General features: G+C 39.4%; 1 protein-coding gene across 3 annotated transcripts in view; it reads left to right on the top strand.

The window, feature by feature from the left end:
- The window catches only part of S1P (membrane-bound transcription factor site-1 protease), a 680,544-nt gene that overhangs the window by 235,288 nt on the left and 417,322 nt on the right, over nucleotides 1-27,934 (top strand). For all 3 annotated transcript variants that reach the window (XM_090381734.1, XM_090381736.1, XM_090381735.1), the window contains exon 10: nucleotides 21,814-21,881. In XM_090381734.1, the coding sequence (XP_090237860.1) occupies nucleotides 21,814-21,881 (68 nt within the window). The remainder of the gene's footprint in view (nucleotides 1-21,813; nucleotides 21,882-27,934) is intronic.

Here is a 27,934-nt window from a genome sequence, read left to right as displayed (position 1 = left end):
TCAGAATAATCACCTGAGAGGGCATAAATTCAAATTGAGGAAAGACAGATGCGCGGAAATCTGTCTTTAGCCAGCGGATAGTTGGTTGGTGGAATAGACTTCCATCCCTTGTTGTGGAAGTTGATAACCTAAATAAATTTCAGGCTCAGCTGGATAGGTGTTTCGAACGAACGGTGGGGTGAAATGGGAGTGTTTTTTTTTTTTTTTTTTTTTTTTGGGCTGATGCTGCTTAAGCTTGCTTTCTTGCATCATATGCCTCTACTAATGCTAACAGGATTACTTCTGCAATTAGGCTGCAGATAGCAAACCGTTGTTCACTGCTTGAGCAGTGCCTGATTGAATTAAACACTGAGAACCAAGTGTTAAAATCAAAATTAGAGATTACAACTGAGGAGAAAAACAACTATAAAACAATGAACACATTAATCTATGCTCAAGCCCCAAAGGTTAATGGCAAACAGAACATAACTAGAGCTAAACAAATAGCTATTAAGCAACCTAATATAAACAAGGAAAGCAATATTCTTCTGAAAGCAAAAAGTGACTCTTCCCATAAAACTAATGAGGCAGTTAAGGACACAGTGGTAACAAAGTTGAGGCCTCATTTGAGAGAAATAAAGATAAACAACATGCGAAAAATCAGGAATAATTGAGTCCTGATTGAAGTAGCAAGCAAAGAAGATCTAAGAAAAATAGAATACCATGCTGAGATGGAAAAATTTCCCTGGAAAATCAAAAGGAAAAAACCCAAATATTATAATTTTTGATGTACCTGTGTCAGTAATAGAAAAAGAATTCAGGATGGACATCTACTTCAAAACGTCTCACAATGAAATGTCAATAAATGAATTTGCTGCTGAGTTTCTGCTGAAAAGAGCAACAAAAAACAAAAGGAATGGACAGCTCAACATAATTGCAGAAATTACACCAGAAATTGCAGAGACAACAGAGAGCTGGCTGGACCAGTTATAGAATTAGGGAACATTTCCCTATCCAAAGATGCTTTAACTGCCATAAATATGGTCGCATTGCCAGAGACTGCAGTCAGAAAGAACCTGTGTGTGGTCACTGTTCAGTAGCTGGCCATGATTACAAAAATTGCAAATATGTCTCAGCAGCCAAAATCTGCTACTTGCAAGGCAGCATGGCTGACTGCCTATCCACATAGTATCAGGGATGGTAAATATCCCTATTATAAAAAAAAATGTTAGAACTTATACAATCTTAGACCAACTATAATCGGCCTCCGTAGCCCGAGTGGTCAGGAGCGGGAGTGCAGTAGCACATGCTCCTTGAGTCCATGGTTCAAGCCCCTGACTGTTAAATATGGTTGATTTGCCAACCCGCACTGGACCAGCATGGTAGGTTTTGGTCCGTTTCCCTCAGCGTGAATTGTTGAAGAGGCTTCCATCCTGCAGTGGGTTGATAATGGCTGCAGTTTACCTTTTTTTTTTTTTTTTTTTTTTTTTGGGCCATATTGAAAACACAAATGTGATTAAGGCTCTAAATCTCATCCAATTGAATGCTCAAAGAGCAAGAGCTATTGTAGATCAGATCAAATTCATATTAGAAGAAAATAATATAGATATCTTGGTATTCCAGGAGCCCTAGTAGGGTTGAGGGATACCCAAGAGGATATAAAATAATAGAATACATCTCAGGTGTCCCTTCTACAGAAATAGTAGTTAAAAATTCTGACCTTACAGTCACAAAGGTATGTCACCTCTGCTCCCCAGTGGGAGTGTGTGTGCCCATATCACTGGTCTGGAATATAGTGAAATGTAAAACTGTCCCACTATATTCCAGACCAGGTGAAGATATAAATCAAACTATTGAATACCTACAAGTAGTCACAGACTTGCTGCCTACTGCAAATATCATAGTGTGTGCTGATGTCAACTGCTGGTCAGCCTTATAGCATAGCTCTACGGAAGACAGAGCAGGCACACACAATGGCCAGATACTTTCAGTCTATATAGCAACCTTACCCTTTCAAGTGCTAAACCAACTAAATAACCTCTCAACTTTTAGCAGTACCATGTGGGAAAGTGGCATTGATGTTAGTCTTGCCACCAATTCAATAGCTTATAAAATTACAGACTAGTGTGTCCAGCCAGCCTGGACGACATCAGATCATAGAGCCATTTCCTTCAAACTAAACATGCACAAACAACCCAACACTCCTTGTTGGAAAATTTAAAAAGGCAAACTGGCAGATTTTTGCAGAACATACAGCAGCTAAGCTGCAAAAACAGGAAAATGAGTGCTCTAGATCAGGCAACTGTAGCCTGGACGAGCAAGCACTGACTATGACAAACATTTTAACAAAAACTGCAAACCTGTCTATCCTGCGGAAAAAACCGAGGAAGCAGGCAGTTCCCTGGTGATGCCCCAAACTGACTATACTCAGGAGAAGGGTACACCAGGCGAGGAGAAATTTTCAAAGAGCCAGAACATCTTGGCCACAAAACGAGGTGGATGCACTGAGAGATTCTTATAGAACTCTCCGAAATCAGTATACAGCCTTCATAAGAGACAAGAAAAAGGAATGTTGGAGGCACGTGGTGGGAACTACTGTTGTTTGTTTGTTATTTGGTTTTAAGGAGCATTAGCAACTAAGGCCATATTGCTCCCGGGATATGTGGTGGTCATTCCCTGACCTTTCTGCATCCTCCGTATTTGGTAGTCACGGGCTCGAACCCCTGGTCTAATCAAGAAGCATGTGCTACGCACTGCTGCTCCTGCCTACCTGGCTATGGAGCCGCTTGGGATCTACTGAAAACAATAACACTTCAGAACCGTAACCAACAAGCTGTCAAGAGGAGATGTCTTAGAAACTACTGTCAAACCAGATGGATTAACCAGGAAATCGATTATCCAAGATTTTTTTTTTTTTACCATCTATCCCAGAAAATTGAGAGTCTACTGTACTAGCATTCATCCCCGCCCCTTTCTTTTTTATAAATAGGCCTTGTCACTGAAATCCTTGGAAAGTAGGTGGCAGGACCTTCCAGAGTACTTAAATAATCTACTGGGTGCATGACCTGCCCCCTCGTGGCAAAGTGTGTGCAATAGTGTGTGCAATTGATGCAACAAACCCCTGGTGTCGTCAGACAATTAACACACTTTACACTTTGACCTTGTTACTAATTCATCCAAATCTTCTATTGTAAGTTCCTCATCTTAATAAATCATCTGCACGAGTCTCAGTAAGTTCCTGAATGTTTGTTGCATCAATATTTTCAAAGCCCCCACCTTCTACTTCCTGTGCGATTGCTACAATATCAGCTACTAGTTTATTGACATTAGGGATTGTTTTAGTAACAACCACATCTGGCCACAATTTTCACCAACAGACATTAATTATAGATGCCCTTGTCTCATCAATTGATGCCTTGATGTTGATCAGGCAATCTGCGATGTCATAATCTTTCCAACTTTGACACAGTTAAGTCTGACTCCCTTTCCATTTTTTCAATTAAGTCAATAAAAGTTCTCCTAACATAGTAGGGCTTAAACTCAGCAATCACACCTTGGTCTAGCAGTTATAAAAGTGATGTGGTGTTGGGTGGCAAAACACAATTTCAACATTTGGTTGGTCAAATTCTAGACTGCTTGGATGTCCTGGTGCATTATCAATAAGAAGCAGGACTTTGAAAGGGAAAGATTTTGAAGCTAAGTAACTTCCATCACTCACACAAAGCTATCATTAAACCACTCTCTAAAAAGTGTAATTTGTTACCCAGGCTTTTTTATTGGATTTCCAATAAACTGGAAGATGATCTTTATTCTTTTCCTTCAAAGCACATGGATTCTGCGATTTATACACGAGCATCGGTTTGATCATGTGTCCACAAGTGTTTGCACAAAACAAAGGAGTAAGCCTATCTTTGGAAGCTTTGAATTCAGGGGCAGATTTTTAATTTTGCGTTAAGTATGTTCTGGCTGGCACTCTCTTCCAAAACAACCCAGTTTCGTCTGCATTGAACACCTGTTTGGGAACATATTCTTTGTCCATAATTAATTTTTTAATTCAGTTGGGAAACTTTCTGCAGCCATGAAATCTGCTGATGCAGACTCGCCTACAAGTTTCACGTTATGAAGGCCATATCGATTTTTAAATCTTTCAAACCAGCCTTTGCTAACTAAAAAACTTATCCTGTCAGTGCTGTCACCAGTTTCGCTGAAGTATTGATAAAGGAGTTTTCCCTTTTCACAAATGATGAGTGAACTTAACGGAGTTTTATTTTGAGTTCTGTCTTCTATCCACAGATTTAAAGCCTTTTCCATTTTTTCTAATTTAACATCATGAGATACAGAGCAAATTTTTGAAGCAATTAGCGAGTTTTCGAGTTTTCACGAACACTATGGCAGATTTTTTCTTTCAATTTCTTGATTGATTGTACCGTTGACTCATTGATTTTATAATGTTTTGTTACTGACGAGACAGTTTCACAATTAGAAATTTTGTCTAATAACTCAATTTTACTTGCTAATGTCATTGCCTTCTTTGATCTTTTCACAATTCCCATGTTATTCATAGCTATTATTTTTGTAGGGGTTATAAAAGACACTTTCTTTTAACCGTTAACACACTCAAAAAAGTCTGTTTGCACTAACACACTGCAAAACGGTAGATTTTTCACTTTTGTAAGCATATCAATTAAAATCAAACGATGAAACCTTCCATGACAAGTACATAACACATACTGAACAAGGGTTAGTGGGAAACATCCATGTTTACAATTTTGTCACCCCTCTTCTCCCACCCACTAAGCACTGTTTTGACTCAGCAAGATGATTTTAGCCACTCCCATGTTTTTTATGGTGAAAAATGTTCACGGCACTTTAAAATTCACATTTTTTTTTAGGTTTCATTTTGTATTAAATACAGATACCATGAATAGCGGCGGTTTACTGTATACCATAATTCAGTTGTATTCGCTCTCTGTGAGATATCTACCCAATCAATACAGGCCATGTAGCACCTTACACCGTCATAGAACTCCGTGATCACTTCCTGCTAGTGGTTCCTGTACTGTTAGCCTTATTATGTCATCTGATTTGTGGGTGATGATGAGGTCTAGAATATTCTTTTCCCTAGTATTTTCCCTGACATGTTGACACAAATAACAATCATCTAGTTGATTTAAAAGTTTTGTCGTAGTTGTTTCCTTCCTATTTGCTCCAGTCAATTAGAGGCAAATTAAAATCACCCGCAATAAGACATTCATGCTTGCTTGCCCATTCCATTTGCACTTAGAGGCTGTCATAATAATCTTCATAATCACCTGCCCTACAGATTACTCCAACTCTGATTATACTTTTGCTTCCAACTATCTCGGCTCCTCCGTAGCCAGGTGGGCAGGAGCAGCAGTGTGTAGCACACGCTTCTTGATTAGACTGGGGTTCGAGCCCGTGACCACCATATACGGAGGATGTGGAAAGGTCAGGGAATGACCACCACATATCTTTGGAGCAATATGGCCTTAGTTGCTAATGCTCCTAAAAACCAAATAACAACAACAACAACCATCTCATGCCATACAGATTCTATACTAGCATGCGAAACATTTGAATCCAGGAAAGCTTTTGTTGCGCTTACCTTGCTTTTTCATAAGAAGCAGTACCCTGCCACCCCTTCTATGTGCCCTTTCCTTCCTAAATACATTGTACATAATGTACTAAAACTCATCCCCTAACTTTGGATGGCACCACATTTCCGTAAGCCCTATTATGTCAGCATTATTTACTTGTCCTAACCAACAGTTTGAATTCACTCATTTTATTGACGACACTTCTGACATTACTGTATAAACAATTAAGACTTAGTGTTCTTGTATAGTTAACTACATTGACACACCCCTTGAAGTTATTTAAGCTTGCTTCCCTGTCATTAGCTACCCGTTCATTTGAAACGTTTCTGCCCTCAGAACATTCATATGATCTGTTCTGGTAACAAACAAGAACGCTTAAGGTATATGCATGTGTTACTTTGACTAATATTATCAGATAAACACGTATCTATATTATTCTTGTCCCCCCCCCCCAAACTAGCAGTTTCCCTGAACCTTTAAGATATCGTCAGTGATACTGGCAAAAATCTTTGCATTACCTTTGTTTAAATGTATCCGATCTCTACAAAACAGATTCCATGTACCTACAAGTGCGGGTCAAACTGATAAAAAATTTCCCCCCAAAAGCTTTGCAGAGTCCGTCAAGTCTTGATTTAATCCACAAGGCATTCAACATACACCGATGAGCCAAAACATTATGAACACCTACCTAATGTAATTGATCCTCCACGTGCAGCCAAAACAGCTTGAACCCTGCGAGGCATGGACGCTACAAGATTTTTAAATGTGTCTTGTGGTATTTGGTACCAACAGGTAACCAGCAGATCCTTTAACTCCTGTAAGGTCTGTGGTTGAGATGCCACAGATCGGAGTTGCTGTTCCAACACAAACCACAGATGATTGATGTCTGGGTAATTTGGAGGCCGGGGTAATATCTGAAAGTCTTCCTCATGTTCCGTGAACCAGTCTTGAACAATCCGGGTGGTGTGGCATGGCGCATTATCCTTCTGAAAGACAGCACTGCCAGAGGGGAAGACCGTTGCCACGAAAGGGTGTACCTGGTCAGCAATGATATTTAAGTAGGTGGTAGACATCAGAGAGCGCTGGCACATGGATGACTGGACCAAGGGTATCCTGGCAGAACATCAACCAAAGCATGATGCCACCACCGCCTGCTTGTTTTTGTTCTATAGTGCATCCAGGCACCATCACTTCTCCAGGTAAACAATGTACATGTACCTTGCCGTCCACCTGGTGCATCAGGAAATGTGATTCATCAGACTAGACGACCTTCTTCCAATCACTTAAGGTCCAGTTTCAATGCTCACATGCCCATTGTAGGAGCTGTAACTGGTGAACTGTGGTTAGCATGGGCATTTGGAGCGGTCTGCGGCTACACAGCCCCATTTTCAGCAGGGTTTGATGTACCGTGTTGTGACACATTACTCCTGTCACCAGCATTCCAAATACTGGTGAGTTGTGCCACATGCTAACCAGGAAAGCCTTCGCTCACTTTGAGCATCGATGAGCTGTGGTCATCCAACACCTCGCTGGCGGTTCATGGGTTCCCCTCCTCGGACCACTTTCAGTACGTACTAACCACTGCTAACTGAGCATCCCACCATCCGTGCCGTTTCGTATATGCTTTGACCCAGTTGTCTGCCCATTGCAATTTGGCCTTTGTCAACCTCGCTTAAGTCCGCTGCCTTTCCCATCTGAAGAACAAGAGTAACACTGATTAATGGAACTCAGTATTAGGTGTTTTTTATACCATGTCCTGACCTGCAAACGCACCATAGTTTACCTGCAGTTCCTTTGATTTGCATAACGACTCCTATTGTGCCTGGGCAGAATTTCCGACAGACATTGTGACCTAACTTGTGGAATTTCTTCAGCAGGGTTCTATATTTTTCTAACAAATCATCAGATGATGTGTGCTTAATATCATTAGTTTCCACACAAATAATATTCTCCCCCCCCCTCCGATTAAACCAGGGTTCGAGCCTGTGACCACCAAATATGGAGGACGCAGAAAGGTCAGTGGAGCAATATGGCCTTAGCTGCTAATGCTCCTAAAAACCAAATAACAACTTACCCCCCCTCCCCCAATCTGACAATCTGTTGGTGGCATCATTAATTGTTGCTCCCAGCGGACAACCCTGGTTCTAGTCCACCTAGCCTTATTACAAAAAATATTTCCCGTTTTCACAACAATGGAGTTTCCTACCAGAACCTTTTGAACCAGAGCTGTTTGCACTTGGTTATTCTGTTCTCAGTCCCGAATTGGGAGTGTATCACTTGATGGGTTACTAGAGCCTTGAATCCCTGTCAAACTCCCAGTTACATTATTTGTAACTGGGAGACAAGTTGTGAAGACAAGCTCATTTGAATTCCTCTTGATGACTTGTCAAGACAATTCTAATTTCCTTGACTGTTCTGTATTGTCACTGGAGATGAGTGTTTGGTGCTTCAGTACGACCCGGAGATGAAGTGTCAGAGCACGCAGTGGACTTCAAAATCAACACCAAAGCTCAAAAAATGTTGTTTACAAACATTTTTTGAGAAGTTCATGATCAAGGCTATTCTGATGATGTTTTTTGACAAATGATGTAATTCACAAGGAATTTGTATTTCTACCCAAAGGGGAGTGAGTTAATGCTGAATTCTCTGTATAGGGGTTCGAGCCCGTCACCACCATATACGGAGGATGCGGAAAGGTCAGGGAATGACCACCGCATATCCCGGAGCAATATGGCCTTAGTTGCTAATGCTCCTAAAAACCAAATAACAAACAAACAACAACAATCTCTGTATAGGCGTTTCAAAGACTATTAATGTGTGTTTCCTGGGTGAGTCTGCAATTTTCAGAGAATGGCAGCTGGTTTTTGTTGCATGACAATGCTCTGCCCATTTTGCATTTGTTGTTGTGAAGAAATTTTGGATGAAACATTTGTACTGATCAACTGTCCACCCTACTCCTATCTAGCATCTGGGACTTCCTCTTTCCCAAGGTGAAAACTGCCCCCAAAGGAAAGAGATTTCAGGATATTGAGGATATACAGAACAGTTATCAGTTGATTCAACTACTTCTCATCTCAGATGTCCAAATTATTTGCTGTATGATTCCTTTCGCCTCAAAGGTGGTATTTGTGCATATGTCCGTTCTGATATTCCCTGTCAGAGACTTGGCAATTTGGAATCTCCTCCCTTTGATCTTCTCTGGCTTAAAATCTCTCTACCTCATTGTGTCAAATTCATCTGTTGTCTCTACCGTTCTCCCAACTCCACTAATCACTTGGAGCTCTTTGACTTCCTCTCTTTGCAACTTGACTTTCTCCAGTCTAACTTTCCTAACAGTGAGGTAATTTTCCTTGGTGATTTTAACGTTCACAACTCCAGCTGGCTTCCATTTTCTAGTCACACCGACCAAGCAGGTCGAGATGCTGAGGCTTTTGCAATTACTAATGACCTAGCACAGATTGTTCATTTTCCTACAAGAATACCGGACAATCCTAATCATACAGCCAATACGCTTGATCTTTTTCTCACAAACAACCCTTCTAAGTACAAGGTCGAAGTGAGAGGTCCTTTAGGCACTTCAGATCACAACTTGGTGATTGTCTCTTCTCCAATGGAACCTTTATCTCATGGCTATTCCCAACCTCGTATTGTTTGGCATTACAAGAATGCAAAATGGGATGACCTGCGAGATTTATTTTCTTCTTTTCCTTGGTCTGATTACTGTTTCAAAACTTCTGATGTTAACGTTTGCGCAGATCGTGTCAGTGAAATTATTCTTGCAGGAATGGAATCCTTTATCCCACACTCCACTTTAAAATCTCGTCCTTTATCTAAACCTTGGTTTTCCAATAAATGTGCTAAGGCTGTCCAAGAGAAGAATGTTGCATATCGTAATTGGCTTGTTTCTAATTCTTCAGTTTCATTTTCTGCCTACACCAAAGCTCGCAACAATTGTAAAGCAGTTATTAATCAGTCCAAACTAGAGTTTGAACAGGCTAAGAGTAGAAAACTTGCTTCTTGCCCTAATGGTAGCCGAGCATTCTGGTCTCTTGCCAAAGCTATTGGCCGCAACTTTTGCCCATCTCTGCTCCCACCTCTGTCCAAACCAGATGGTTCTGTTGTCACTTCAGCCAAGGATAAAGCTGACCTGCTAGCATCCCATTTTTCTTCCAGCTCATGTATTAATGATCTTGGTAAAACACCTCCCACCATTCCTAACACGCTCCATTCAATGCCTCCTGTGGTCTTCCGTCAAAAGGATATCAGAAGGATTTTGATGAATCTTGATGCTAAGAAAGCTCCAGGTCCGGATGGTATTTCTCCCCTTGTTCTCAAAACCTGTGCTCCTGAACTTACTCCTATTCTTTGTTGCCTTTTTTTTCACTTTCTTATTCCAAAGGTGTTTTTCCTTCTGCTCGGAAATTTGCTCATATCCAGCCAGTTCCTAAAAAGGGTGACAAATCCCTCCCATCCAATTATCGTCCCATTGCAATTACTTCTACTCTTTCTAAAGTAATGGAGAAATCAATTAACCGCCAACTCTTAAACTACCTAGAAACCTTCCGTCTGATCAACGATCGCCAGTATGGATTCTGTCAGTGTCGATCCACTGGTGATATTCTGGCTTATGTTACCCATTTATGGACTAATTCAATGGAAAGGTTCGGGGAAACACAAGTAGTTGCTCTCGACATCTCAAAGGCTTTTGATCGTGTTTGGCATAAAGGTCTTCTAAACAAGCTTCCATCTTATGGTTTGCCAACTGTTTTTAGTAATTGGTTATCCAGTTTTCTCTCTGATCGCTCACTGAGGGTGATGGTAGATGGCTCTCTGTCTTCTAACTTCTCCACTAATGCCGGTGTCCCCCAAGGTTCAGTTCTTTCCCCCACTCTTTTCCTCTTGTATATCAATGACCTTCTTCCATTGACTGGAAATCCTATCCATAGTTTTGCCGATGATAGCACATTGCATTCAACTTTCCATTTTGAGAAACCTTGTCCTGCTCAATCAGCTTCAAGTTCTCGAAAATCTGCTGCCAATTCCTTAAATGCCGATCTTCAGGTAATTCTCCAGTGGGGCAAAGACAACTTAGTTGATTTCAACCCTTCTAAAACTCAGTCTTGTCTTATATCTCGCAAAAAGGATTCTTCTGCTCCTATGCTTATCTTTAGTGACACTCCGATTTCTATGCAAAATGATATATTTCTTTTGGGGATTACCCTGACTTCTAATCTCTCTTGGCACAAGCACATTACAAATATTGCTTCCTCTGCATCTAAAAAACTTGGTTTTCTCTTTCGCTCTCGGCGTTACTTTTCTTCCAAACAGCTGCTCACTCTGTATAAATCGCAAATCCGCCCTGCCATGGAATATTGTTCCCACATCTGGGGTGGTGCCCCCAAAACCTCTCTCAGGCTTCTTGATTCCATTCAGAAGAGGGCAGTTAGGTTAATTAATGATTCATCTCTAACAGAGTCTCTCCACTCGCTTTCTCATAGACGTACTGTTTCTGCTGCATGCCTCTTCTACAGATACTTCCATGGGCACTGTTCTTCTGAATTGGCTTCTATAATTCCCGCTCTCTCTTTCAAAACAGTCCGAACACGTGCCGCCACCAGCCAACATCCATTTACTGTCCAACTTCAAACCCACAGAACCAACTTTTCAACTTCCTCATTTATTCATTTAACTGCCGTTTTCTGGAACAACCTTCCTTCATACGTATTTCCTGAAAATTACAATCTACAGAAGTTCAAGTCCAATGTCAACAAATATCTTCTTTCGTCTTCTCAACCTCCAACCCAAGCATGGTACTAAGTTCTATAGGTTCTAATACCTCTTGTTTGGGGTTCACATAAAAAAAAAGTAAATAAAAGCATGTTACCGGTATATTGGAAAAGAAATAGAAAAAAATGGTGTGTATGCTGAGCATGCATGTAGATAGTTTTATGCGAAACATCCTTGGCTTGGAATAGCTTAGTTAAATCCAAGCCAATAACATAATTATCCATTTGATTGTTGCCACTTGAATGGTGACAATCAAGTGGCAGCTTTCGGAAGTATGACTGCAACAATAAAAATTACAATATTTCACCTCTGGCTTCCGCCAGAGGTGAAATATTGTAATTTTTATTTTTACACATTGCATTTTTGTGACTGATCAGATTTACTCGGTTCAGACATTTTTGTTACCGATCAGATTTACTCGGTTGAGGATGTTTCACATCAAAAATCTTGGGTAACTGCCAATTTATTTAAAGAATGGCTTCTAAATTGTTTTGTGTCAGCTGTGGAAAACCATTTCAAGTTGAAAAATCTAGATTTCAAATTTTTTTACTATTGGATAATGCACAGGCCATTCAAAAGATTTATGTCATCCAAACATTGAAGTAATGTTCCTACTACCTAATACAACTTATTTAATTCAGCCATTAGATCAAGACATTATATCTACCTTTAAAATTCATTACATCATAAAATCATTACAATGGATATTGGAAAAAATTGATTCCGAAAATATTGAGTTGATGGAGGCAAGGAAACATTTTTCAATTGTGGACTATATCGGAATCATAACTTTATCACTCAAAGAAGTTAAACCATCAATATTAAATACATGTTGGAAAAATGTATGGCCCGATTCAGTTCATTCAGGAAATAAGGTTGAACCAGCAGAAAACAGAATCGGTGTGATAGTAGAACCTGGTAAGTTGGTAGGAGGGCAAGGTTTTGATGGTATGATTACTGAAGATGTTCAAGAATTACTGGTGAAAAGAGAGGCTGGCTAAGCAGATATGGTGGAAATGGCATTGGACGTGAACCAAATCAATTCAGAGGATGATAGTGCAGATGAAAATTTCGAAGATCCAAATTTTACACAAAAAAGCATAAACTCACCTGAGCAATTAGAATCTTATTTTTTGAATGCAGATCCTTTGACTGAAAGGAGCACAAAGTTCAAAAGGGAGCTTTAAAAATGCTTAGCTCCATACCATGAAATTTACAAAGATCTATCAAGCAAAAGCAAACAAAACTGGATTACTGATTTTGTAAAGAGAGCAGAAGATACATGAGATCTAGATGCTGCAGAATAAAGTTCAGAAGGTTAAGATATTTTGCAACAGAGAATATGTTGTTGTTTGATTGTGCTTAGCAGTGACGAAGAGGAAGAAAATTAAATGAATGTACATCATTCATTAAATGAATGTATATGCATCAAATTTGTAAGACATTTGTTCTTAGTCCTGTATTACACGGTTTCGCACTACACTACACTACACTACACTACACTACACTAGATTAGTAACCTAACCACCGTGTTATATGAGGGTTATCTGTACTTATACTGTAAGCTTGATATTAAAATATATATATATATTCAATAATGTGAACTCCGTAGTATAACCTGTGCATAGTTTTATCATTGCGTTAAGATATAAGTTTAGTGTAGTATTTTTAATTATATTGAATTAGACAAAAATCATGCCTCAGACCAGAGCTACAAAGCAAAAGACTGAAGGTAGTGGAAGTGCAATGGCTCAGGGGGAACTGGGTTGGGGGCTGGTTGTCCTCTGAATCACAGCTTTATGAAATGTACTGTTTGTTTGATATTTGTTGAGCTATCACGAACGGGACATGGTAATGCCAAGTGGGATGCAGTTGCAGTAGTAGTGTCATGTGATGCAAGAAAGCAAGTGTATGAGCTTATGCAGCATCAGCCAAACAAAAAAAAAAAAAAAATATTTACAAAACAATTCACTCTAAATGTTTGTCCAGTTCCTCCTTAAATTTATTTAACCTATCAACTTCCACAACAACAGATGGAAGTTTGTTCCAGCAATTAACCACCTGCTGGCTAAAGGCAAATTTCCGCACATCTATTCTAAATCTGTCTTTCCTCAATTTGAATTTATGCCCCCTTAGGTTCGTAATCTGAAAAAGTGGAAGAATCCCATCAGAATTCAGGAATGCTCAACTCATTCAAGGCCTAATACACCTCAATCAGATGACCTCGCAGGTGCCTAGTCTCCAGCCACTGCAATTTGCAGAACTTCAGCCTCTCCTGGTAAGAGGATCCCTTCATTCCCTTCACCAATCTGGTTGCCCTTCTCTGTACATGCTCAAGCAAATCTACATCCTTCCTAAAATGAGGCCTCCAGACCTGTATGCAGTACTCAAGGTGTGGCATGACCATTGCCTTATACACAGGAGCAATCACCTACTTTTCCCTGCTACCAAAATTCCTGTATATCCTTGACAAAACCCCATGACCTGCCCTGGCAGCCTGTCTGCATTGCTCAGAAAACTTAATATCTGACTGCACAATTACTCCCAGGTCTTTTTCATTTTCTATCACATTAAGTGTAGTACCAGTTGGTATGTATCTCTGGGTTACTTCTACCCATATGCAGTACTTCGCATTTGCCAATGTTAAAATTTCATTTGCCACCTCTCAGCCCATCTGCTCAACTTTTCTAGATCCTCTTGCAGTAGCAAACTGCCATTGATGTCATTAACAACCCTGCCAACCTTTGTATAATCTGCAAACTTTGACACTAAGCCTGATATTCCTTCATCAATATCATTGATAAATATACAAAACAACAGTGGACCCAACATCGAACCCTGAGGGACTCCATTAATAACATTAGTCCACGAAGAGCAGCACCCATTGATTACCACCTTCTGTCTTCTCCCACCCAACCATTCTTTTATACATTGTAGCAATTTACCCCTAATACCATTCTGCTCCAATTTGTACAGTAGTCTTCCATGCCAACAGTGTCAAAAGATTTCCTAAAATCTAAATATATGATATCAAAATTATTTTTTGCATCCAGTTCCTTTGTAACCACATCATAATAACCAATCAAATTTGTCAGACAAGACTTTTCCTTAACAAACCCATGCTGTGTCTGAATTATTGCTGCAGTCTTGTCTAGATTATCTTGCAATGCATCTTTAACCAGGGATTCCATTATTTTACCCAGAACAGAAGTTAAACTAATTGGTCTGTAATTACTTGTGTCACCCTTCGATCCCCCTTTGTGAATTGGGGATACATTTGCACATCTCCAGTCTGTGGGGACCTCTCCTGAATCCAAGGATGCTCTCATAATTATGGCTAAGGGTTTGCTTACTTCCTTTGCTGCCTCCTTTAATGTAACTTGATAGATCCCATCCACCCCAGGTGCCTTTTTTATGTTTAACTTCAACAATTTTTCCTCCACTTTATTCTGAGTTATTACAAAATCATTAAGCACCCTGCTACAATTTGATAACCTTCTGGCATTTTCAAAACTTAATAGCTCCTCATGTGTGAATGTAGATGCAAAATACTCATTCAGTTTGTTTGCTATCTGAGCAGGATCATCAACAGTCGAACCATCGATATCAAGTGGATCAATCAGATTCATCCACATCCTTTTAGAGTTTATATAAGTAAAGAAATACTTGCTGTTTATCTTAGCATCCTTTGCCAAAGATTTCTCGTAATCTGCCTTTGTCTGCCTAACCTCTTATGAATTGATTACAGAGTGGTTATATCTGCCATAAGCTTCTGTGTTGCCTGATAATTTATATGCATTGCATGCATTTTTCTTCTCTACCTCGAGTCTCATTAGTTCATTTGACAACTATTTAGGCCTAAACCTTGAACAATATTTCTTAATAGGTGTGAAACTTTTAGTAGCTTCCACGATTAATTCCCTGAATGCTTCCGACCTAGAATTTGCTGTTGGTAACATCATCAGTTTATCCCAATGTACAGAATTGAAAAACTCTCTGAGACCACTGTAGTCACATTTACGGAAGCAAAACCCCTTTCCTTTACCTCTAATGGTAATTATATCTTTAAGTAAATCCCACATCAGTACACTATGACTACTGCCACCTAGTGGTTCCTTTATCTGCAAATTCTTAATACACGAATGATTACTGCTGATTACCAGATCAAAAGTATTACCCTCTCAAACATGTTCTTGCAGAAAACAATCATCCAATAAATCCACAAAAGTCTTACTGGTGTGCTAGTGACCAACCCACAAGTTCGTCAAAATCTGGGAAGTTATAATCCCCCATTATAAGACATTCTGATTTAGTAACTCACTCTATTTCTCTGTACAATTGTTCGTTGTACTCATTCGAGCCATTAGGCCTATAACACACTCCTACTCTTATTTTTGCTTTTGCAGAGATTTGCCAGAGAGTTCGGCAAACATATCATAAATTGCATATTTTTTAAGGCTGTGATGTGTTGGAGAATCGTCCGCCCTCAGTTCTTCCCCGAGTCACAGCACTCTTGCCACTTTGTGGCCATTGCTTTTCTGCTCTAGTCGGGGCATGATATTTTAAATTAATTAGATCATAAAATTTAATTAATTAATTGTCAATACTACACTATCTAATAGAATCCTAAATGCAGTGATGTGTATTACGCTATATATTTTTACGTTAGTGCTACCTAATTACCACAATTAAAAATTTGAATTCCCTACCACTCTATACAAAAACAGTGGCTGCAAGATTTGAATGAAACAACGGTTTTACTTATATTAAATAGTAATCTACAAAAACTCTTGTTATCTGAATTAAAAATAACCAGCGTAACTAGAACTATAAGGCTGCTTATAAAGTACAATATTAAAATAACAATTAGGTAAATAAAATAGCAAACACATCGCTTTTTTGGAGCTTGTAATTCACAGCTGTAACTTTTAAAGAGAGTTAGCACCCACTATTTGTGTGTGCTTGATTTAAAGATTGTGAGGATGTTATGCACCAACTCAGCATTGTTATGGGCCTTTATGTGAGAGCTTTAAGAACAGGGGGAGTACTCTCAAAGGATTTAATTAGGGGGCCCCATCAATACATGAGCTTGCACTTGATCATCATGCAACACAGTGGTAATCCCCAAAGCAGAATGTGTTGGTCTAATAGGAATGAATTGTTGGTAACTTGGCATGATAATGCCAAGGGGGGGGTGTCTTTGTGTGTGTGCTTGATTTAAAGATTGTGAAGATGTTATGCACCAACTCAGCATTGTTATGGGTCTTCATGAGAGCTTGAAGAACAGGGGGTACCCTCAAAGGATTTAAATTGGGGGGGGGGGGGGGGGCTCATCAACACGTGAGCTTGCACTTGATCATCAGGAACACAGTGGTAATCTCCAGAGCAGAATATGCTGGTCAAATAGCAACGAGTTGTTGGTAACTCTATTGTCAGGGAAACTGGAAATATATTGTGCAGAAAGAATAGGTGTAATAAGACCAGGGTATGTCAGCCCGGGGCAAAACTTGATGATGATGTTGTAGAGCAGATATCGTATGTTAAGGGCACAAAAGGTGATATCGTTGTAGATGTTGGCACTGATGACAGTAGGAGATCTGCAGACTTATTTAACAAATACAGGTCACTGTTGAAAAAAAGTCATGAATTAGGGTTAAATTTGAACCCTAATTCATGCTTTCATCATATACTCCCTCCTATTGTGTCTGCCCAGACACAGTAGGAAAGAGTATATGATGAGAGCCTTGTCAATCAGTTTGGCCCTGGACAAGTTAAGCTCACAGGGTAGAATTTTTTCTCAGCGTTGTGCTTGTTAACAGAAGTGACTGCTGCAATGGGGATGAGATACTCTTAAATTGAAAGGGTGCAAGAATATTTGTAGATGTAAGGTGGGTGGGAAACTGCTAGCTTTGGGGGAAACAGATTAAGAGATTAGCAATAGCCACAGGCAGAGTTGAAAGTGATTCTTGCTCTGCTTCTATTGGAATGGCGATTTCATGAACTGCCGGGAGTCATCATGAACTTGTTCAAGAACAAGTTAATAGATGGGCTATGTTCAGAAGAAATTCATGGAAAATCCAGAGAAACTGTTGGAGGAAGTGGATTAGTGAAATGGAAATTTTTTTTTTTTTGGCTGATACTGTATAAGCTTGCTTTTGTGCATTGTGTTCTGCTGTGATTACTATTTCCCATATCCTTGCTCCAGGGGCTCATATATGGTGAGTACGGGCTTAGCAAACCCAGGGTCCTGAGCTTGATATCATTCTTCTCTTGGTGATTCCTTTCTACCTCTCTCTCTCTCTCTCTCTCTCTCTCTCTCTCTCTCTCTCTCAAATAATAATAACTTAATAAGTAAAAGTAACTAATACATTTGGGACAAATGTGTCCTGCTTGTGTTAATTCTGTCAGGCTGCTAGATGCGTAAAGGTTGGCTCAAACATTAAGTTGGACATCTGAGTGCTTGATGAGTCTGGGGATTTAATTTCTTTAGGGGCAGTGACTCTTTGCTTTAAGGGCCGACCGGGCTAGCCGAGTGGGTAAAGTACCTGCCCGGCAACCCAAAGGTCGCGGGTTCGATTCCCGCTTCGGGCTTGGATCAAAGTACTGCAAAAAAAAAAAAAAAAAAAAAAACTTGGGAGGTGCAATATGGCCACAGAAGCCGATGCGCCAACAACTACCAAATCAAAAAAAAAAAAAAAAAACAATCTTTGCTTTAAGCATGCAAATTCGTCCAAAAAAAATGCTAAACTCGCACTTAATTTCCTCTGTCTCTCTCTCTCTCTTTCTCTCTGGACCTAACACATACAAAGGCGTATCCTGTGGCATTATATCCAGCTGCCCGTTACACGGTCTGCATACATACCACAAATGGTGCGTTTGACTTATAGAAGAAATTACAATAGCAATGCAAAATGATACCCTTTATTAGTAGTGTTCACAAATGGTTTAAAGGAAGAGTGGATCACACTACCACTGCATATTTAAACATTCATTACAACCAAAATTGGGTCAACGTGCTATTAAGTTCTTTGAGTAAAGAACAGAATAGAACATTGGTAGGTATCAGATTTACTTTTCAGAGGTACTATATTTACAACAATGCCTACATATTGTATATTCTATTTATAGAGTTAAGTTTATACTCATTTATATTACCTGATTTAGCATTAATCATTTTTTGTAATATCATAAGAGTTATATGCGCTTTTTTTTTTTTGCTACTACTTTAAAGTGAATTTCTCTCTTCTCGCTTCTACAGGGATAGGATACGTTTGAATAGAAAGTGTGCAAGAATATTTGCTGATGCTATCGAGGCAGAGTTAGATGGGTCAGAAAACTGCTAGCTTGGGGGGGATACAAGCACTAATAGATTAACAGTAGCCACTGGCAGAGGTGAAATTGATTCTTGCACTGCTTCTATTGGAATGAGCAGCAGCCTGGAAAACAAGATGCAGGATATTTCAGAGACTGCTGGGAGTCATTGCGGTACAAGTAAACACATGGGTTGTTTTAGGGTAGCTAAGAATAGGAACAAGTGCATGTATACTTGGTGTACACCAATGCTAGGAGTTGGGTAAATAAATTTGATGAATGTGAGGTATTGCTCAAAACATCAAAGGCAGATATTGTTGGGATATCAGAGATGTGGTGTCACACAGATATAAGGAATGCAGAACTGGAATTTGGGGAGTACAATGTGTACAGAAAGGATAGGAAAGGAGGACGGGTTATGCTATTAGTTAAGAAACACACAAAATCCAAGGAAGTGAAGCCAGTCGACATCGCTGGACAGTGCAGTGTGGAGTCAGTTTGGTGTGACATAAGCATTGGGAGATCAAAATTGAGAGTAGGAGTGTGCTATAGGCCTAATGACTCTGATGAGTATAATAAGAAACTGTCCAGGGAAATAGAGGGGGCCAGTAAATCAGAAAGTCTTATAATGGGGGATTTTAATTTCCCAGATATTGACTGGAATTTGTGGGTTGGTCATTCACACACTAGCAAGGCTTTTGTGGATTTATTGGATGATTGTTTTCTACATTAGCATGTTCGGGAGGCAACTAGAGGGAGTAATACTCTTGATTTGATTATCAGTAGTGATTCTTCATGCATTAAGAATCTGCAGATAAAGGAACCACTAGGTGACAGTGATCACAGTGTGCTGAAGTGGGATTTACTCAAAGAGGTAACTACTATCAGGGGTAAAGAGAAGGGTTTTTGCTTTCGTAAAGACGACTGCAATGGTCTGAGACAGTATTTAAATTCTATACAGTGGGACCAACTGATGATGTTACCAACAGCAAATTCAAAATGGGAAGCATTCAAAGAACTTATCTTGGAAGCTACTAGGCTTTACATACTAACAAAGAAATATTGTTCAAGGTTTAGGCCTAAATGAGACATATGGCAGAGAAGAAAAATGCATGGGATACATATAAATTATTGGGTGACATGGAAACCTATGATAGATATAAGCTGGTCTGTAACCAAGTGACAAAGGAGATTAGGCAAGCAAAGGCAGATTATGAGAAATCCTTGGCAAAGGATGCAAAGAAAAACAGAAAAGAGTTCTTTACCTATGTAAACTCTAGAAGGAAAGGGATGAATGAGATTGGTCCACTGGATATTGATGATTCAACAGTTGAGGATCCTGCTCAGGTGGCTAACAAACTAAACGAGTATTTTGCATCTACATTCACACATGAGGAGTTATTCAGGAAGGGGAATGCCAGAGGTGAAGTAAACTCTGGCAGTGAGCTAGATGATTTTGTAATAACTGAGAGGAAAGTGGAGGAGAAATTGTTGAGGATAAACATAAAAAAGGCACCCGGGGTGGATGGGATCTATCTAGTTATATTAACGGAGGCAGCAAAGGAAGTAAGCAAACTCTTAGCCATAATTATGAGAGCTTGTTTGGACTCAGTGGAGGTACCCATAGACTGGAGATGTGCAAATGTAACCCCAATTCACAAAGGAGGATCAAAGGCTGACACAAGTAATTATAGACCTGTGAGTTTAACTTCTGTTCCAGGAAAATTAATGGAGGCACTGGTTAAAGATGCACTGTAGGATTATCTAGACAAGTCTTCAGTTATAGCTTGGACACAGCATGGTTTTGTATTGTGACCTTGATTGGATACTATGATGCAGTCACAAAAGAACTGGATACAGGGAATAACTTTGATATTGTATATTTGGATCTTAGAAAGGCTTTTGATACTGTTGCACATGGAAGACTGCTTCACAAATTGGAGCAGTGTGGCATTGGAGGCAAATTGCTGCTATGGATAAAGGGATGGTTGAGGGGGAGAAGACAGAGTGTAGTAATCAATGGACACTGCTCATCGTGGACTAATGTTATTAGTGGAGTCCATCAGGGTTCAGTGTTGTGTCCATTATTGTTTTCTGTATTTATAAATGATATTGATGATGGTATATCAAGCTTAATGTCCAAGTTTGCAGACGATATAAAGGTTGGCAGGTTGTTAAGGACACTACTGACACTATGCTGCTGCAGCAGGATCTGGAAAGGTTGAACAGATGGGCTGAGAAGTGGCAAACGAAGTTTAACATTGATAAATGTAAAGTACTACATATGGGAAACAGTAATCCCAGAGCAACATATCAACTCTGTTGTACTACACTGACAGTGGTAGAGAATGAAAAGGACCTGGGGGTAATTGTGCAGGCAGATATGAAGTTTTCTGAGCAATGCAGACGGGCTGCAAGAGTAGCTCATGGTGTCTTGTCAATGATATACAGGAATTTTTCTAGCAGGGATAAGGAGGTGATTATTCCCTTGTATAAGGCAATGGTCGGGCCACACCTTGAATACTGTATACAAATCTTGAGGCCTCATTTGAATAAGGATGTAGAGTTGCTGGAACGAGTACAGAGAAGGGCAACAAGATTAGTGAATGGAACAAAGGGTTGCTCTTACGAAGAAAGGCTTAAGTTTTGCAAATTACAGTGTCTGGAGACTAGGCACCGGTGAGGCGATCTAATACATGTGTATAAAGCCTTGAATGGTTTGAACATGCTCAATGCCGATGGGATTCTTCCTCTTGCTCAGAATAATCACCTGAAAGGGCATAAATTCAAATTGAGGAAAGACAGATGTAGGATAGATATGCAGTAATTTGCCTTTAGCCAGCGGGTAGTTGGTTGGTGGAAGAGACTTCCTTCCCTTGTTGTGGAAGTTAATAGCCTAAATAAATTTACTGCTCAGCTGGACAGGTATTACGAACGAATGGAGGGGTGAAATGGGAGTGGTTTTTTTTTTTTTTTTTTGCTGATGCTGCATAAGCTTGCTTTCTTGCATCATATAAGCAATAAGCATAATCATATATGCAATATAAGCCAGCCATTTTGTTTATCCTTCCTACCCCAATATCTGTGTATATTTCTTCTTGTGTTTTATATTTTTTAGGTGTGGGAACTAACAGCAAATAATGTTATCATGGTTTCTGCTATTGGTAATGATGGGCCTCTATATGGGTAAGTGCAAATGCAAAAATGTTTATATCTGAAACAGTTTATTTTGATTATTTAATTATTTGTTTTTAGTTGTTTATATAATAGTTTTCATACAGGAAGTCAGTTTAGTTCCATATTTTCGTAATTTGTTTTATGAATACCATCCTTTCTTTCGCATACAGACAAATGAAATTATATGCGCGGGCGTGTGTGAGAGAGTTTGTTTTAAGCACAATTTTACTTTCTAAACCTTCTTACGGAAATAAATTATGAAAATACATGTTATAAAATTCATATTACATAGTTTACTTTTTTTTTAATGAAACCCCAAGCACAAGAGGTTTTAGAACCTATAGTACTTAGGTTGTATACATGGTTTGAAAGTTGAGAAGATGAAAGAAGATACTTGTTGACATTGGACTTAAATTCCTATACATTGCAATATTCAAGAAATACATTTGAAGGGAGGTTGTTCCAGAAAACAGAAGTTGAAAGAGTAAATGAGGAAGAAGAAATGTTGGCCATTAATAGGATGCTGGCTGGTTGAGGCATGTGTTCAGACTGGTTTGGACGAGAGAGAGAGAGAGAGAGAGAGAGAGAGAGAGAGAGAGAGAGAGAGAGAGAGAGAGAGAGAGAGAGAGAGAGAGTGCAGAAATTATAGAAGCCAATTCAGAAGAACAGTGCCCATGGAAATTTCTATAGAAAAGGCATGCAGCAGAAACAGAATGTCTGTGTGACAGAAAGTGGAGAGCGACTTTGTTAGAGATGGGTCATTAATTAACTTAACTGTCCTCTCCTGAATGAAATCTAGAGGTTTTCAGGGTGTCCCCCACCCTCCCAGATCATAGAAAGGCGGATTTGTGATTTGTGCAGAGCAAGCAGCTTTTTGGAGATTGAAACTGAGATTGAAAGAGAAAATCCAGTTTTTTAGTTACAGAGGAAGCAATATTTGTGATGTGCTTATGCCAGGAGAAATTAGATATCAGGGTAATTCCTATTAGAGATATGCGGAGGAAGATAAGCATAAGAATGAAAGAATCCTTTTTTGCAAAATATAAGACAGGACTGAGTTTTTGAAGGATTGATATCAACTACTTTATCTTTGTTTTATCTGGTTTATTGATTATGTTTATTGAAATAACTGCTGCTTGGTTGTCAATACTGCTTGTAATAGAGACGCTTGCAGAATGAGGTTATGAAGTTAAACTTAGCGTACAGAATTATATGGCCCCGAGTGCCAAGTGAGTGATCTAGCGATTTCCAAAGCGATTTTCAAAGCGTATTTTCTATAAAGAAGTAGTTAAAATTTCTAGTCTTTTACTTTCAAAGTTATTTATTTTCTGGCTCTTTATAAATAAAGAAGAAAGCCTCCTACAAGATAGGAAAAACACCTTTCTTTTGTATATATATATATATATATATAAGTAACTCTTGTAACACACTAACCACTAACTTTTTATCGCTTGGTCACTGGTGGCACCGCTTCTGCCTCCACGTGGCGGGGCCTGTAACCTGGGAGAAGGAAGCTCCTCTCCCGGGGCGAAAAGGAGCAACAATGGATTGCGACGAATTTCCACCAATAGAGCCAACAGGCTCTCAACATACTGACACCCGTAGAAGGGAACATGATCCTAGTCTCTCGAAAAGAATGAGAACAGATTCTAGCAAACCAGAACCACCAGCTTTTCTGATAATGCATTCATTATCGAATCAACCAGTAAGCAATTTGTCTCCCTTTGTCATTCAAAGATGTCTTGAAAATTCAGCAGGGACACCAAAAATGGTAAAACGACTTCAGTCAGGAGATCTATTAATTGAAACCACGCAGGCAAGATACTCTGAACTGTTATTAAAACTGTCAACTATAAGCGGAATCCCAATTAAAGTCATGCCGCATAATACACTGAACTCCTCTAAAGGAGTAATAAGTGAGTGTGATCTACTAAACGTCACCGAAGAGGAAATAGTTACGGAATTACAAGAACAAAAAGTAACACAAGCAAGGCGAATCATGATCCGGAAGGACGATAAACTAGTTCCAACACGAAATATCATATTGACCTTCAGTACACCAAATTTACCAAACTCAGTAAAAGCAGGCTACCTCCACTGCCGAGTCCGGGCATACATTCCAAATCCCTTAAGGTGTTTCAAATGCCAAAAATTCGGTCATTCTCAAACAACATGCAGAGGAGAAATTACATGTCCTAATTGTGGTTCGAAAAATCATTCTCAAACAGATTGTACTGCAAAATCTCCAGAGTGCCCAAATTGTAAGAATGATCACCCAGCTTATTCAAAATCATGTGATCTGTGGAAAATGGAAAAAAAAATATACAGAAGTTTAAGATTGAACACAAAGTATCATATCAAGAAGCAAGAAGACAAGTCAAGGTAACTATGCCAAAACGCAGCTATGCTACTGCTACCCAAAACTGTCAAGCTGTTGCTACCCAAACAGAAGTGTCAATCCCACCTAACACATCCATTGCAGAATGGGCACGATCTGTACTTTTGACAGATCAGCCCACTAACAAACCTGTTTCAATCGACGAAGTAAACAATACCCCACTCTCAGTTCCATCCAAAATTACATCAATCGATAAATTACAAAGGAAACCACAAAGGCAATGTGCCTCTGAATTGAAACAACCAAATTCAAGCAGTATGGACAGCGAAGCTGTAAATGCACAAGAAGAAACAGTCCTTGATCTTCACGCAGAAGATAACATGGAGACTGGATGTTCATCTACTGGTATCGATGATGTAGAAGGGAGTACAGAGTATGGACGCCCTTATTTTCCAAGAAAGGATAAGATAAAACATGATCGTCAAAAGCAAACTGCTCCCTCTTACAAGAAACAGACAGAATCATCTTCCCTCTCTAAAACCAAATAATGATGCACATCGTACAATGGAATTGCAGAGGTTTACGCAGTAATACCGATGATATATACGATTTGATCTCACAATATAATCCGGTAGCCATTTGCTTGCAAGAGACTTATTTAAATCCACAGGTAACTTATTCGATTAAACATTTTACAGCCTATAGAAAAGATAGAATTAGTTCAAGCCATGCACATGGTGGAGTTGCAATTCTAGTGAATTGTAAATTTCCAGCAAGAAACATTCATCTTCAGACCCACTTAGAAGCCGTTGCAGTTCGTGTAGCAATGGGAAAAACAATAACTCTCGTCTCATTGTATCTTCCACCTAACAATATCTACACGTTGAAAGAATTAGAAGATCTTATAAAACAGATACCATCTCCTTTTTGTCTTCTTGGTGACCTAAATGCACATCATCCGCTATGGGGATCTGCTTACATGGATAATAGAGGGCACTTGCTAGAAAAACTCATAGACCAACTGAACCTAACTTTGCTGAACACTGATCATAACACCTACACTCATCTCTCCACGGGATGTATGTCGGCAATTGACCTATCTATATGCTCCCCTGAGTTACTTCCTACTATAGATTGGACGGTTTTAAATGATCTGCACAACAGTGATCATTTCCCAATAATATGCAGAATTCAAACAATGCAGACACCTTGCCCCAATCATTGGGTATTATGGAAATTTTCTAAAGCAGATTGGGAAAAGTTTTCTGTCTCCATCTCCTTTGATAGCCAATTGATACAACTAGGGTCCATTGATGATGCCACCGAGCACATTACCAAACAAATACTAGCAGCAGCTTCCAAAGCAATACCAATGTTTTCTGCTTTCAAACACAGAAACCTTAAAAACTGGTGGAATGATGCTTGTACCATAGCGAAAAAAGAAAAAAATAAAGCCTGGAATCTGTTCCGTAAGTTTCCAACCACCGACAACCTAATTCAGTTTAAAAGGCTTAAGGCAAAAGCACGGCAAATAAGAAGACAAGCCAAAAAAGAATCATGGATACAGTTTGCCTCTTCTATCACAAAAGACACTAGCAGTAAAATTATTTGGAAAAAAATTCGACAACTAAATGGAAAATTTTTACCGGTTTCTGCTCCAATTTTTACCAAGAACGGACAAGAAATATCTTCACCACAAGAAATAGCCAACGAGCTTACAGAGACTTTCTCCAAAACTTCCGCCACTACAGCTTATGATACTTCCTTTCTACAAACTAAAGCCACAGCAGAAAAATATAAGATAAATTTCCAAACTACCCAGTCTCTAGCCTACAATCAACCTTTTCGTCTTTTTGAACTCCAAACAGCACTAAACAGATCACCAAATAGCACTGCCGGAGCTGATGGAATCTATTATGTAATGATGAAACATCTAAACAATATAGCTCTGAAATTGCTAATAACATTCTTTAATCGGATCTTCCTTGAAGGTACCTATCCCTCCACCTGGCATCACTCCGTTATTCTAGCCTTTCCCAAACCAGGAAAGGATCAATCACTCACACAAAATTATCGACCAATCTCCCTCACCAGTTGTCTAGGTAAAACTCTAGAAAAGATGATACACAGGCGACTTACCTGGGTTCTTGAAACTCAAAACTTGCTAAACAACAATCAGTTTGGATTCCGACAAAACAGATCCACTTTAGACCTCATGGTGAAAGCAGAGACTAACATCCGTAATGCTTATGTGAAAAATGAACACCTTGTAATGGTAAGTTTGGAAATTGAAAAGGCTTTTGACACAACCTGGAGGTATGGCATATTGCGAGAACTTCATTCCCTAGGATTGCGGGGACATTTACCAAAATTTATTCAAAACTTCCTCCAAAACAGAACTTTTCAGGTTCGTTATCAAACAGTACTTTCTCGTATTTATACCCAAGAAGAAGGTGTCCCACAAGGGTCAATACTTAGCGCTACTCTTTTTTCACTTAGGCTGAACACTATAACCCACAACATTCCCAATACTGTTGAATTATACATGTACGCTGATGATCTCACTCTATCTTGCAGTTCAAAAAATATTCATACTATTGAAAGACAGCTGCAACTCTCCATAAATCAGCTAGAAATTTGGACACAGCAGAATGGATATCGTATGTCAGAACAAAAAACTGTTGCAATTCACTTCTGCAAAAAACGCAAGCCGCATCCGGAACCGGAAATACGACTAAAGAACCACCTGATACCACTCACCAGTAATCTTCGTTTCCTAGGTTTAATGTTGGACACCAAACTTAACTTTGTTTCTCACATAACATATCTCCGAACTGTATGCTTAAATAAACTAAATATTCTTCGGTCCATTTCTGCCATGAAATGGGGTGCTGATAGATACTCTCTCCTACATCTGTATCGTGCTCTTATCAGGTCCCGATTAGATTATGGAGCTGTTGTCTATGACTCTGCTAGGAAAAGTGCACTAACCAGACTGAACACCATCCAACACAGTGCCCTTCGTACTTCGCTAGGAGCCTTTAGAACATCCCCTGTCCAGAGTCTGTTATGTAGAGGCGTATGAACCTCCACTTCACCTTAGAAGGAAAATGCTGCCCCTTAATTATGCAGCCAAAATTCAAAGCCTTCCAGCCCATCCTGTTCGACCATTGCTTCTAAACCCTGATTGGATCACGTTCTACAACAGCAAAGTTACAGAAAATAGACCCACTGGTATTCGATTAAAAGAATTGATACATGCCTGGGACATAAACTTTGACAATATGCTTCAAGAGAATGATGTACCTGATCCACCCTGGTCTGTAACTCTCCCTCACTGTGATAACTATTTTCAGCAATGGGGAAAAAAATCCCTGCCATATGAAAGTATTAAACAGCTACATAAAGGCCATGCCCTCAACAATGCTCAACGCTGTATAATATATACAGACGGTTCGAAAACAGACTCTTCTGTTGGTGCTGCAGCTGTCTTTTCCTCTTTTACGCTTTCAATATCATTACCAGTTGAGTGTAGCAGTTACACTGCAGAATTATATGCAATAAAATTAGCCCTAGAAAATATAAACACGTCCCACAATACTAGCAGTATAATATACACAGATTCCATAAGTGCAGTATCCGCTTTGGACAATAAACTTTCAATATCGCTTCCCGTCATAAAACAAATTTTTTCCTGCTTAAACCACCTACGAAGTAAGAATCA

The sequence above is a fragment of the Mastigoproctus giganteus genome, chromosome 9 (assembly GCF_048544385.1).
Source record: "Mastigoproctus giganteus isolate SK-2022 chromosome 9, ASM4854438v1, whole genome shotgun sequence".
Classification (NCBI taxonomy): domain Eukaryota; kingdom Metazoa; phylum Arthropoda; class Arachnida; order Uropygi; family Thelyphonidae; genus Mastigoproctus; species Mastigoproctus giganteus.
The sequence above is the reverse complement of the archived record's forward strand: the minus strand, read 5'-3'. Positions and strand labels throughout refer to the sequence as shown.